This window comes from Doryrhamphus excisus, chromosome 2 (assembly GCF_030265055.1).
Source record: "Doryrhamphus excisus isolate RoL2022-K1 chromosome 2, RoL_Dexc_1.0, whole genome shotgun sequence".
In the NCBI taxonomy this organism is placed as follows: Eukaryota; Metazoa; Chordata; class Actinopteri; order Syngnathiformes; family Syngnathidae; genus Doryrhamphus; species Doryrhamphus excisus.
Genome location: NC_080467.1, coordinates 7689747 through 7704517, shown reverse-complemented (window position 1 = coordinate 7704517; position 14771 = coordinate 7689747). Strand labels below are relative to the sequence as shown.

Below are 14771 nucleotides of genomic sequence, written 5' to 3'. Positions count from 1 at the left end.
GTTTTCCCCCCAAAAAACGCATTCATTAAAATCAATTTTTTTTTTAAAAACGCCGCTTTGGTTCCAATTTTCTACAAGAAAAGCTCTGATAAAACATTCCACTGTTCTCAAATATCTATATAATAATAATAATTTATTAATTTATTTTTCTACACAAAATAAGATTAAAAATAAAATCAAGAATAAAGAAAATCAATCAGTAATAAATGAATAAATATAATAATAATAATAATAAAACAGAATAACAAATAACAAATAATAAAAAACTTAAGAAACCACATATAGTTGGTGGGTAGACAAATTATTTTTTTTCAGATTAAAATTAACAAAGCATTATTAGAGCTCTGTAGACATGACAAAACACGACTATAGACACATTAATACTTTTTTTAATTTACAACATATTGCGCAACTGCAGGGTCTTGAGACACATGCTAACTCGCAAACTAGAGAGCTAGCGACCTAAATGGTGGCCTTCAAGTTATTTCCTTTAAACTTAAATAGCCAAAAACTTACCACTTCCACACGGATAGGGAGGATAACTATTAACAGTTATTTAACCTTTAACATGAACATTAATCAAACGTAATATTTTTTTCTGGGTACATGATACCATACAGCATCCATATCAAACTTGCGCGGGACGCACTAACATTAAACTTTCATATCAAACTAGTGTCCTGCGGGCCACATTTGGCCCACGGGATGCGTGTTTGAGACCCCTGGTCTAGAGATTTATAGATGCAAACAGAGATGCAGCTGCAACGTTTGTCCAAGAAGAGGTCTTCACAGAGACGGGTCATCGTATATTCAGGATCGTCTTATATTCTGGTCAATACGGAAAATATGATTTGAACAGGTTGTCTTATAGTCGGGGTCTAGAAATGTACACTATATAAGAAAACCAACATGTGGCTACCTCTCCCTAAGCAGGTCTCATTTTATGGTTTGTCTTATATTCGGCTCAGTACAGTAAATAAGGAAAAAAATGGTCGTCTTATAGTGTGTGTTTACCTCTGTGTTGTTGCTGACCAATATTCATTCAGTGGATAAATAAGTAGCGTTTAAAGACAAAAAGAAACATAAGAAATTAAATGCATGTTATGAATCCCAATTGAGTCTAAAGACCTGCAGTGTAAATGCAAATGCAGCCCAAGGCGAATGATGTCTCCAGATGCTCCATATCGGTCTACATCTTCTCCAGGACATGAAAACAATCCCGGTCCTTCTTCCAGGGATTTGATTATTAAAAAGAAAAAAAAAAAAAGATAAGAACTACACGCGACAGCTGTGAGGAGATAACAATAATTGTGCTTTTGCATGTCGTTGCAAAGGAGTCATCAGCAATCTCGCAATCTTCTCTCCCTTAAGTAGCGGAAAACTAGGCACAATACATCCATGACACAGCATGCCGGCAATTTCTGCGGCTGCCACGCTGTTTGGATTTAACAATAAATGGGATAATTAGCCAGCCTTTGCAGGAAAGGCATGGAACAGAAAGGCAAGACGGAGGAAAGAATTCTGGGAAACAGCAGCGGATGTTGAATGATTGTAATAGTCGTGTTTGTGTCTTTATTTTAATAACCCTGGTGCGATTTAAATGTGAACACGAGCACGAGCAGCAGGATGCTGCGAGATGCTGATGAGGAGGAGATCTCGGTACCGGATATTGGTCAATTTAACAACCTCTGTCAGTGGGCACCTTGTGACCTTCGAGAACTTACTGATGCGTGGATACACGTCTATGTCTTTTTAATGGTATTTTGAAATACATAATGAGATACTTTTAATAACCATCATCATATAGTTATTATGATACAGTACATATGTATTCATCTACCATCCTAAATGATGAAAACTAATACAATACTCTATGGGATAATTTATACTGTATATATATTCATAATCAGGGGTGTCACTAGGTTCTGAGGACATGGGGGGCTTAGGGCCTTGGAGATGCACAGGATATGAATGAATGTAGTAGACATTCCAAAAAATCCAAAAATCCCAAAAACAAATAAGGAACAAGAACCGGGATATCATTTTCCCACTTTTGAACAGATTTAGTAGAGATACTCAATTGTTTTAGGCCACCATTAAATGTACACAAGTACACACAATCTACACTGCAAAACCGCTGCTCAAGCTCTGGAACCATTCTGTCCAGCGGACAGTGATTAATGATATAATAACCATTATTATATTATTAATTAGCCTATTATTATTACTATCATCATTATTCTTATTCTGATTATTACTACTAGTATTAGCCTGCTTATTGGCTTGCTTATTAGCCTGCTTTTGCCCTATTATATACAATTTGTCAAATATTACATTGGTTTTTGTTGTTGTTAACCTGTGAGGATACGAGGCATCCACTACATATGGATGGATGGATTATGATGATTATTAACAGTGGCGTCATTAGGCCTATTTTAGGGGGGCTGTTCTTAAGCCCCCCCATAAATAATTAGATATTTTTAATTGATTTTTAAAAATTTTGTATTGATTTTTTTGTAAAAAAAAACCCAAAATATCTATACAAATTTTTAGAACATTTTTATTAATTGAAAAATCAATAAATAAAAAAATATTGAAAAATAATCAATACAAATTTTTAAAAACATTTTATTGATTGAAAAATCAATTAAATTTTTTAAAAAGATTTTATTGATTGAAAAATCAACAAAAACTTTTACAAATTTTTTATTGATTTTTTTTGTAAAAAAACCCAAAAAGAACATCCCCCCTAAAATAGGCCTAATGACGCCACTGTTAATAATCATCATAATCCATCCATCCCTCCATATGTTGTGGATGCCTCGTATCCTCACAGGTTAACAACAACCAAAACAAATGTAATTAAATAGTCATGTGCATCACTATTTATGAAATAAATCCTTCTAGAAAGACATGGAATACAATAGGTAAAGTTCAGCATTTTTTTTTTTAAAAAACAACATCAAATCCTTTTTAAAGTGTCCTTTAAAAAAATGCTGTGAGATAAAAGAAATAAAAGGTTTCTCTGTTAAGCAATTTAAAGGGAAAACAGAATAAAGGAAACGGCTGTTGCAAATGATCCATTCTATCGGTGATCTTTTGTCCCCTGGACTGCTTAGTGACAAATGGACGGGGGTGGCATTAAGGTGTGATTAGATGTCATTATGCTATCTGCCCCCCCTGCCAGTCAATATCAAATGACCAAGCGCCACTGGAGATCGTATCATGCAAAATGTCATTTGCCATTCGGCCAAGCCGAGAAGCGTGAATCCCGAATGCAGCCAACTTCATATAATTGGATAAAAGTGAGGAAAAACATCTATGAATAATGTATAAGTGGTAAATATTGTAAAAGTCGCAGGATGGAGACAAATAGCAGACGAGAGGGGATGCAAAATTACACGACTACTGAGTCCACCGCCTGGCCGCTAAGTTCATGAATCAATACTAAAACCATCCACCTCTAATTCAGCCTTTTTAGCCTTAGTCCAAAACCACTCCTTGCAGCTTTTCTTCATTAAAAGCCAGCAGGCGGCTGAAGCCATCTATCACTGACAAGCATTGTTAGCTAACCCCCCGTGTGGCAACTCCATCAAACGTTGACACTTTGATGCTTTATGCTGCATATTCTCATTTTTCACCCTCCGGTCTGCCACCGGTTGGCTGACAAGCTGCACAAGGTGATTTCAGCACAAGTAGCAAGGAAGCCGAGTGGAAAAATCCAAGCTTTTTTGTGCCATTGAATGCGTTCTCCAACACAGAACAAGCCTCACAAACATGACAATAGCTTCATATAATAACTTCATTAAAGTCCATTTGTGTCCACATTTAGTATTTTCTTTTAATATTTCACATTGATTCTAAATATCCAAAAGAAAGTGACAAGTTAATGAGACACTGGTGGTTCGTGTCAAAGCTCCCCAGGCTTTTAGTCGTTGTTGTTTAAAAGAAAGAGCAAGAAACATATCGATTTTTAGTGTAGTTGCACCCAATTTGGACACAAAATAAGGGTTTTATTTCAGTCTCTTCTTAAAACTCTTAGTTTTCATGAAATTGAATATTTCAGTTATCAAGTTCCTGCTAGGTTTTCTCCGTGTACTCCGGTTTCCTCCCACATTCCAAAAACATGCTAGGTTAATTGGCCACTCCAAATTGTCCATAGTTATGAATGTGAGTGTGAATGGTTGTTTGTTTATATGTGCCCTGTGATTGGCTGGCGACCAGTCCAGGGTGTACCCCGACCCTCGTGAGGAAAAAGCGGTAGAAAATGAATGAATGAATGAAAGTTCTTGCTCTTTTATTCTGAAGGTAAGTTTTATTATTGTTCAAAGAAATGGATTGAGGTCAATGTTTAAGGTACTGAACCAGGTTTCAGTTCCGACCCGTCACTATGTCCATGCCGTTTGTTATTATCCCAGGCTGATGTCTACCCGTTTTATTCAGGAGGTCAGTTGGTAGTGTTTAGTAGCCACCATTGTTTGGGTGAATGATGTCACACCCAAGATGATAAAGGACCAAACGGCATTATGTCATGGATTAGAGAAGAATTTTAAATGATATTTAAGGTACAGTCGCTGGATCGAAGTTTACCTGAAGCACACATTGTTGTCTTAAAATCATTTTTCCTAAAAAAAATGCTTTCTTCTTTAATTCAAAACAACCAGCACAGAAACACGATTATGCTCTTTAGTCTAGGTCGGTCTTTGGGGTGTTCTTCTTCTTCTTCTTCTACTTTATTTATGCACTGTAGGTTTTTTCCACTAACTTTTCAGTCTTGAGTCGAGCATGTCTATGTATTTTGCACTTTTGCTCTGGAATAAACCCTTATCTCTACCTCTGCCTCAAACTGAGGCCAGTTAGCGGTAAGCCGCTTTGACATGGTCACTTATTAAGCCAGGTTGCATTAGAGGTGCCGCCTCGTCTCGTATGAGCTGACCAGCGAGCGAACGCCTCGGGAAGACTTACACGAGCTCTGACTCATACAAGGACAAATACCAGACTGAAAAAATATCAAATAAAACATTCACGGCCGCCTAACTCATTCCACGTTTCATTTCAGTTTCATCTGTCCGGACAGTGGCGGTTTTGAGGACAGTTATCATGAGAGAGAGAGAGAGAGAGAGACAGAGAAAGAGAGAGAGAGAGAGAGAGAGAGAATGTGCTTTAAATCAAATGTGGTCTCTGTGGAGCTTCACTGTTGTCCAGAATGAAGACAGGTGGACTATAGTTCGATGAAAACCAAGTATCTCCAAATTTCGTATTTTTTGTACCCTCATTTCTGCTGTACAGTGAAGCCTTTGGTTCCTCTAGCGCCCTCTGGTGGACAGAGGCAACTGAATGAATCGGTTTTGCTGGGAAGAAGTGCATCATGAGACTAAATTTAAACAGCTGCTGTTTTTTAAATTTTTTATTTTAAACTGTTATTTTTTCGTGTGCATTTCCTAGTTATCTTTTGCGTGTTAAGTTGCTGCGTGATGAGTTTAGAGTTCTTTGTAAGATGACAACGTGAATCAGACCGTTATATTGAGTAATGTCTTCCTGCAAGTTCCAATGGGTTGACAAGCTCGTTGTGAGTTCTTTTCTGGTCCTCAATATGCGGCCCATATTGAGAACACAGGCCAGGAAAACCCCCACAATCACAGCACAACATGCTAACTACTACCAATGAGAAGATCATTGCCCCCCCCCCCCCCCCCCCCCCATTAAGGACATAGCAAAACACCCGCTGCGTATCAAGAACCCGTCGGATCTACTCTGACCCCACACACCCCCAGCATGGACTGTTTTCTCGCCTGGCGTCGGGGAGAAGGCTCTGCAGCATCCACTGTAGAACAACCACAATCAGACTGCTCAATGCCAAATAAGCCCCTCTACCTGCCCACACGCACAACCAAAACTTTAAATTATTGTTATTTATTCTAAATTATTTAAATTATTTGTACAAATTACTGTTTACGTTGTACATTGTTCATATTTGATGTCATCTATTTATTCTCCACATTATTATTTATTATCTATTATTACACAGGAGCCAGGCAACGACATTTCGTTGGCAATTTCACTGCTGTGTTATTGTGCAATGACAATAAAGAAAGTCTATGTCTATGTCTATGTCTATGTCTATGTCTATGTCTATGTCTATGTCTATGTCTATGTCTATGTCTATGTCTATGTCTATGTCTATGTCTAACTACTAGGCCACCATGCATCCTGCAAGATATGGTAGGTAGGTAGGTAGTTACAGTAAACCTCGGATATATCGGACTCGGATATATCAGAAATTCGCTCACAACGGACAGATAAAAAAGAACCGATTTTTCTGTACTGCATTTCCAATAAAAATTCATTGCATATATCCGATTTTTTATAACGGATTTCGCCTATTTCGGACAAAATCTCCAGTCCCGTTCCAATGCATTTCCATGAAATTTCCCTCGCATATATCGGATGGCCGCATCGTTATGCTAATCTTGTTGATGTCACTGGCTATTGTCTTTCTCCTGGCTCCAGATTTAGGACACATATAAAAGTGAGTGACGTCCATAATACTAGCACAGCAGTGAATGAGATCTTAACCTCACTATTGGAAATAACGTAGGCCTGACGGGCGTAACAGGGCCTAGCTTAATTAACAATTTGTTATGCTCAGAGTCCAATAAAGTTAAATTCTCATTACCTTACGTCTCTTTTCATTGCCCAGTCCAGGTACATTGGAAACATAGTCAAGGAAGTGCCTTTTTATAACGGATAAAATCCGATTTACGCATATACCGGATATAAATCCGATATATGCGTAAAACGGACATTTTCCGGTATACGCATATAACAGATTTCGCTTATATCGGACAAAACCAGTGGGAACAATTGAATCCGATATATCTGAGGTTTACTGTAGATACTTTATTCATCACCATGGGGAAATTTGCAAGATATATCATCGGATGTAATCAAAATGACCAAAAATGGTGGTCTTATGCCTTATTTTGTCACTTCCTGATTAGAGACTAGCAGGAGGCAGAACATGATGAACATGAACCCTCTTGTGTAGAGTAGCTTACTGCCTTGACGTTAATCACGATTTGCCATGCGCTGACCATGTCATGCGGTAATAATATTAATAATTTATACCAATTAGTTAAAAAAAAAGAAAGAAAAAGAAAAAGAAAAAAAAGAATTAGACAATGGCCCTGAGTAATTTTGTAACACGCAAAAGTGTAAGGACACAACTTAACCCTCCGTCCAACCAGTCCTGCTCATTGCCACACGGCTACTCATTAAGCGGGAGAGAAATTGCCTTTTAAACGTTTGTCTGCAAACCACCCGCACGAGCGGGAGAAGGAGATAATTACAGGGAATTACAGCAGGAACATATGGGAAGCGAGAGTCAGCAATTACTCTCGCTAGTCAGGGTCTCGCTTTGAGACGTGTGTTTGCTAAGAAGAATCAGATGCACTTTCCATTCCTCTTCTACTGTATTTGCTCATTACGTGTAGCAACACAAGATGCATTACAGTACACGCATCCCATTTGCACAACTAAGTCGTCCTCCGTTTCGCAGAGACTTTCCCAACTCCTTTAAGTCCAAATATGACGACTTAGATGAGACTCATAAGCAAAGCCTGGCTCTTGGCTGGTGTAATTATAAGAAGTGAAAATGAGATTAATGTTTAAGCAAATCCTTACTCTTGGCTGGCATAATTATAAGAAGTGAAAATGAGATTAGTGTATGGTGACGAGACTGCAACTCATGTCTGGTTTAGCTGCTAGAACAACGGCTATGGTGTCCTCAGATTGGAGTTAAAGGTTGAGTGCACTTTGTCATTCTGTTTAACTCATCCAATGATGGGACACTACATACTGCATCATATTGGTATGTACTGTATTAATAACTCCATAGGAAAACAACCTTGGACTCAATAATAATAACAATAATAATGGTAATAAAGATTATAACAATAATGATAATAATAATAAACATTACGATTACAAAAGGGCTTTCGCACTGTCAGTGCTCGAGCCCTAATAATGATAATGATAATAACAATAATAATATTACAATGATAATAATAACAGGGGAAAACAAGACTGGTTAGCACGCAGAACTCACAGCTAGGAGACCAGGGTTCCATTCCCACCCTCGGCCATCTCTGTGCGGAGTTTGCATGTTCTCCCCGTGCATGCGTGGGTTTTCTCCGGGTACTCCGGTTTCCTCCCACATTCCAAAAACATGCTAGGTTAATTGGCCACTCCAAATTGTCCATAGGTATGAGTGTGAGTGTGAATGGTTGTTTGTCTATATGTGCCCTGTGATTGGCTGGCAACCAGTCCAGGGTGTACCCCGCCTCTCGCCCGAAGACAGCTGGGATAGGCTCCAGCACCCCCCACGACCCTTGTGAGGAAAAGCGGTAGAAAATGAATGAATGAATGAATATTACAATGATAATAATAATAGGGGAAAACAAGACAGTGGCATGAACATGATTATATCTTGCAAAAAGGGGTAGGCATTAATTAGCTTTTGCTTCAGCCTACTCCTTTTGGGTTTGTGATTAGATAGTTGAATACAAATGTAAATAATGCAAAGTTATATTTTGATTTATGTAAGAAATGCACAGTAATGTTTCATATATTTGAAATAAAATAAAATAAAAAAAGCTACCAGATAGCGGCTAGCACTCATCTCTTTAATAGCAGTACATCTAAAGGACGCTTTATGATGATGATGATTATGTTATTACGAGCCATGAGGCATTCAAAGACAGCAAACAACTCGAGTTGAATTCCCATGTACTACAAGCGTCTTTGTTTGTGTCGTATTGCTGGATTAGGACAAAAAGCAGCCTTTTGGACGGACTGATATGAATATAAATAGATGTAGATGTATTGAGACCAGAAGCGTGACAACACTCAAAGCGGCTGTTTTATGAGCAGAAAATATGGAAATAAAAAACTGAAACTATACATACTTCATATGCCGGCTTGTCAAATTCCAAGTTATATCGCATACAAGGTGTAATGGAATTGCTCTCAACCGTAACATTTACATTAACACGTGCAACTTTATCACCCCCCCCCCCCCCAAATACACGCCTTGCGAGAAATGGTAATGTGCTGTAATTCCATAACAGCACAAATTCATTCCCCGGGCCTGCTTGAGAGACACGGCGCCGAGTGAGATCAATTTGAGACAAAATGTGTGCAATAGAGTTATAAATCACAGCAATTTCTTTCTACAATACACAACTCGTGGGGCGGTTAGCTTTCACTGAAATCATGGGATGTTTCACCAAAAGGTGACGTGGGAATCGGCGGGAGGTGAAATTCGGCATCTGCATATCAAAGCTACATGAGGGTGGGGATGGTGGCGTGGTGCTTGGGAGGGATTAGGTGAATAATAATTTAGCATTTACATATTGCTATAAATATATTAAAAAAAAGTAGAGCATATGCACAGGGACCGAGTCATTCGGAATACAAGCTTTTTTTCTTCCTTCAACAAAAAGTCGCAGTGGATTTCATAAGCGATGGAAGTGCTCTTGTGAGCTGACATGTGGTAATACACGTTTAATTAGGGGAGGGGGGGTATTATACCCCTGTGTGCTTTGTGCTTGTCTGTGATGAAAAGGCAACGGAAGCATGCTGGGTAAAATAAATATGACCAGTGCGTAGCAAGGAGCACAGCATGGGAGGGACAACACAGTAGTTAGCGTTAGCCCGGAACAACCATGCATGGTAGGCATGCCAACATCACACACAGCCACAATCTGGCCATGGGAAGTTGAGCCTGTACCCGGGCACGCCCATATAAGGAGGACGTCACCATGAGCCACGCGGAAACCGAGCGTTCCGAGCCCAGATCCCAAACTTCTCTCAGGGCTCACTTCCAAAGGCACAAACCTCTTGATCTCAAACTTTGGTGGTTTAACACCAGAATCCAACATTAATAATAATAATAATAATATTGTATAGTGCTTTCCAGAGTACTCAGTACTCAGAGTAAAAACAGAGTAAACGATGCATTAAAATAATAATAATTAATAATAATAATAATATCCAAACATTCATTCAGAGCTAAAACAAGGCTAAAAGCGGGGCGGGGCACAGCAGTCAGGTATAAAAAGTTCATTCATTCATTCATTTTCTACCGCTTATCCTCACAAGGGTCGCAATGGGTGCTGGAGCCTATCCCAGCTGTCTTCGGGTGAGACGCGGGGTACACCCTGGACTGGTCGCCAGCCAATCACAGGGCACACATAGACAAACAACCATTCACACTCACATTCATACCTATGGACAATTTGGAGTCGCCAATTAACCTAGCATGTTTTTGGAATGTGGGAGGAAACCGGAGTACCTGGAGAAAACCCATGCCTGCAGATGACCGACGGTGGAATTGAACCCTGGTCTCCTAGCTGTGAGGTCTGCGCGCGAACCACTCGACCGGTATAAAAAGTTAGACATTAAAAACGGATTTAAACAGGTGGGTTTTGAGTTGTTTTTTGAAAGTGGGAACGTCGGTGCAAGCACGGAGTGAATTGGGCAAAGAGTTCCAGAGGGTGGGGGCAGTGATGGAGAACCTGTCTCCCCAGGTTCGGAACATTCTAACTACTTTTATAGGTCAGAAAGGTGAAAAAAGGCATCATAGGTGCCCTTTTTAAAGTTGTGCATCTGGACTGAAATGTGGAAGTAGTTCTTAAATGATGTTATGAATGCTGACATATTGTAGACATACAGATTCCAACCTGCTGCTTTCCACTTTTCAGATGTTTTCAGCAGGTTTATGATAAAGTTGCATGTCTAAGCAACATGAATCACATCATTACACGATACACAGGCCAGCCTCAGGGTGTGTTTAGCCAAGCAGGGCTATCATGACCTGAGGGGGGGACGCCGAAATGGTGTGCCCTTGAAAAGTGTCAGTGTAGCATGCACGTGTGCAAATAGAAGGCAGCCAGCGAGGAGAGGGGGGGGGGGGGGGGGGGGGGGGTGATACGGGGCCTGCTGTAATTCTGCTTAGATAACCGCTCATCATCTCCATACAGGAGCTTTTTCGTCACATGCGACTTTTATCAACGAGCAGCACCTTGGCGGGCGGGCGGGCTGACAGAAGGGATAAAGTCTCAATCCTCCCAAAACCTTGAGATGTCACTCTCTGCACTGCTTGTCACTCACACGGGCTGAACCGACACAACACAAAGTAGCAGAGAGCCAATTGTGCGACTGCGAGATGTCAAGGCTCTTTCATCCTGTCTTTATGTTTTCTTTCTTTCTTTTTTTCTTTTTCTACAGTGCAGCAAGGGAACACTGTTGCTCATGATAATGTGTCCTTAGAGATGTGGAGAAGACCGAATGTTCAATATAGTTCACCAGTGACACAACAACGAGGTGCAGTGGGACCTGAGGTTGGACGGTTGTCACCGAAATAAAACATCAGCATCCAAACGACCATCATGCATAACATCAGTAGATTACATAAGGGGATCTATTATGCTCATTTTCCATTCCTTTGTCTTGAGTTGTGACTCCTATAGAGCAGCTCTATCCCATAATGCTGTTAACATATTAAAATGCATTTCCTTTGCTGGGAGGGAATCAGGGACTCCAACCACTTGGGTCTCATGGTGGAGCAAATGGTTGCCATCAAATGCATTCATTTGACTTTTGCTAGCAGTTTAGATAGTGGGGGGGACTTGCTAGTCTAGTGGGGGGTGCGGGGATGCCAAAGCATCAGGGGGTTAGTCTCGGTTTGTATTCTTCTGTTCTGTCTGGGCTTTTGTTTATTTAGCTGGTCTGCATTTATAAACGGATGAGGGGTTCATGGCTGCATGGCTGAAACAGCGAAGCTGCACTACATGTAAAATTGCTGGAGTTGGGTTTAATTGAACAAGAATCAGATTCTTCTTGAAGTAGGTCAGCTCTTTGCTTTCAGACACAGGATTACTATTTGAGCAGCAAAACAAAATGTTGATGTTGCAGTCGGAACATAAATGGGAGGAATGTCGAGGTCTGGATGCCATTTTCATAATAGTAATGGTAATGGTTTAATTTCATTTGAACATGCATCCGATTACAATTGAATGCATCACATAATCAGTTCACAGTTCCACATGTCCAAAAGGAGTAGGAAGAAGCAAAGCTTATTAAATCCTACCCCTCCATCTGGTACTTTTACAATCAGTAATTGTTATATTTGTTCACTTCCTGCTTTCCTAATATAGTTTAAGTTTTTTTTTTTTTTTGAATTTTTGAATTTTTTATTTTTGTCATGTACCGAAGTACAAGGTGATATGACCATCCAATGACATAATGGATACCATAGTAACTGTCAATATAGTGATATATATAGCACATCATGACTGGTTCAAGACTGCTTGTATTGTTTCTTGAATTGGCTCATCGTTGTGCATTGTTTGAGGGTCTTACTCAATCCATCCCATAGTTTGATTCCACATACTGAAATGCTATGGCTTTTTAACGTAGTCCTAGCATATAAGTGTTTCAAATGTAGTTCTTCCCTGAGATCATATTTCTCCTCTCTTGTAGAGAAGTATTGGATGACATTTTCAGGTAATTGGTTATTTTTAGCCTTATGCATTATTTTAGCTGTTTGAAGATGAACTATATCAGCAAGTTGAAGTATTTGTGATTTTAGAAATAAGGAGTTAGTATGTTCTCTGTAGGCGGCATTATGAATTATTATTATTTTCATGTAAATAACCTGAGGTTGTTGCCACCATTTAAAGAGAGATGGATGGACTTGTTTTGTGCTTCTCGAGTTGTGCTTCTCTGTGGTCTCATATTTGGATTTTGATGTCAAACCCAAATGAATGTTGAAGTCTGCCAGAAACCTGAAAATGCTAATAAAACACTTTTGCTAAATGCTAATAAAACACTTGTTTTCCACCTTCGGCTGTGCTGGGGAATTAATTGTATTGGAACAATTTCAAAATCCGCTTCCAGGTACTCAAATACGAATGAAATACCTCTCTACTGCAGCCGCTGCTGCCGTGGCAACAGATGGGTTTGTGGTACCAGAAGGGTAACTTTATGGAAGGTGCTTGTACTTGAACGTGTCACGCGGTGGCTTTTTGGCACAGGCTTGGCGGATCAGTGAAAATGAATCTATAGCTTAGCTATGTTGTACTTTTGCAAAGACGTCCATTTTGTGTCTGTTTGTGGCATGAAGTATAATATATGCAAATACGTCCAAATATTGTTGTAAGTAAACGATAATACTCGTTGGGGAAGATTGCTGATTCAACATCAGTAATCCAGTGCGGCCAGGACACGTTTTGGCTTTTGGAGAGACACTGATGCTAACACGGAGGATGCGATCATGCACGCTAATTTACCTGAAGGTCATCTGGAAAATCTGTCCCAGGTTGACCTGCTGGCTCTTGTTGTTGTATCCATGCAGCATCTCCCCGAACAAGGTGTCGTTGAAGTGAGCCGCCTTCCGCGGACATTTGGGTCCCTCGCAGTTGTCGGACTGCAAAAGACAGGAGCGCCCGTCCGACGCCAGTTTGTACTCCTGCACACACCTGAGGAGGAGGAGAAAGAAATGGAAGCGTGATTGATGGATTCGCCATATTCCAGTGAAAGACAGCCTGCTCGGCCAGTTTCACATCCCGGTCCGCTGTCCTTCAATTAGGGCATCAGTCAGGCTAATGTGTGGAAAATGAAGCTAGCGCTACATTGATGGTTAGATTGTCCTTGACCAGGAGTTTGCAGCAGTTCCATGTGAGCACAATCCAGGCAGCCCATCCAGGCACGAGTTATGCAAATCATCAGCAGATGGCCGTCGCTGAATTGTGCATCAGAAATCAGTAGAAATGTTCTCAACAATGACAGCCAATTATAAAAAGCCCTGCTGCAGAGTTAATTAACAGTCGGTGTTAGCATAACACATGAAGTGTATTGAGTAGCATGAACCAAACACTAGAGGATGCGGCCATCTTTACACTTGCTCAGTCTGGCATAGACGTCTCAGAAAGTTGACATTGACGTCCTTGAATTTTAGTCTCAAGTTCTTGTTTTTTAATGCACAAGATTAGACACATGCAATCCAGACAATGATATGTAAATGTCACAAAAAAGTGGGCTAATAAATTGACAATAAAAGCACAAATACTGCAGATTTCAGAAAATAACAGATGGAATGATACAGCACTCTACAAGAAGCAATGAAGTCTGTAAAATTAAATAATAAAAAAAAAATGTCAACAATAATGATGAAAATGGTAATATTAATGATGATTATAATGATGGTAATAATGATAAATATTATAACAATAATGATAATAATAATAATGATAATAACAATAATATTACAATGACAATAATAACAGGGGAAAACAAGAGAGTTGCATTTTGATTGGTGTGGGAGATGCACTGTGGTGTTTCGTGTATTTGCCCAAATAAATAAAAAAAACTCAACGCTCCTGGCTCTTGTCCCGTCATGCCTCATTATTGTTTGGCTTTTTATTCATTTTTTATTCAACTTCTGGACCAAAATTTCAGAATATTAGTTGTGTTTTATTCATCATTCCACCCAAGCACACAGGTTTTATTTTTGCTTCTTTGTTCTTTGCAGATTTTATTGTATCAGAGTATCAGTGATGACAATGAAAGTAGATGCTAATATTGTAAAATACAACCAGTAATATATATATTTGATGTCATAATATATATAATATATTATATACATTATATTCTCTGTGTGGAGTTTGCATGTTCTCCCCGTGCGTGGGTTTTCTCCGGGTACTCCGGTT

At 39.6% G+C, this 14771-nt stretch overlaps 1 protein-coding gene across 4 annotated transcripts in view; it reads right to left on the bottom strand.

The window, feature by feature from the left end:
* Positions 1-14771, bottom strand: part of LOC131103025 (astrotactin-2-like) — a 239522-nt gene that overhangs the window by 62940 nt on the left and 161811 nt on the right. For all 4 annotated transcript variants that reach the window (XM_058048873.1, XM_058048853.1, XM_058048863.1 and 1 more), the window contains one exon: positions 13353-13541. In XM_058048873.1, the coding sequence (XP_057904856.1) occupies positions 13353-13541 (189 nt within the window). The remainder of the gene's footprint in view (positions 1-13352; positions 13542-14771) is intronic.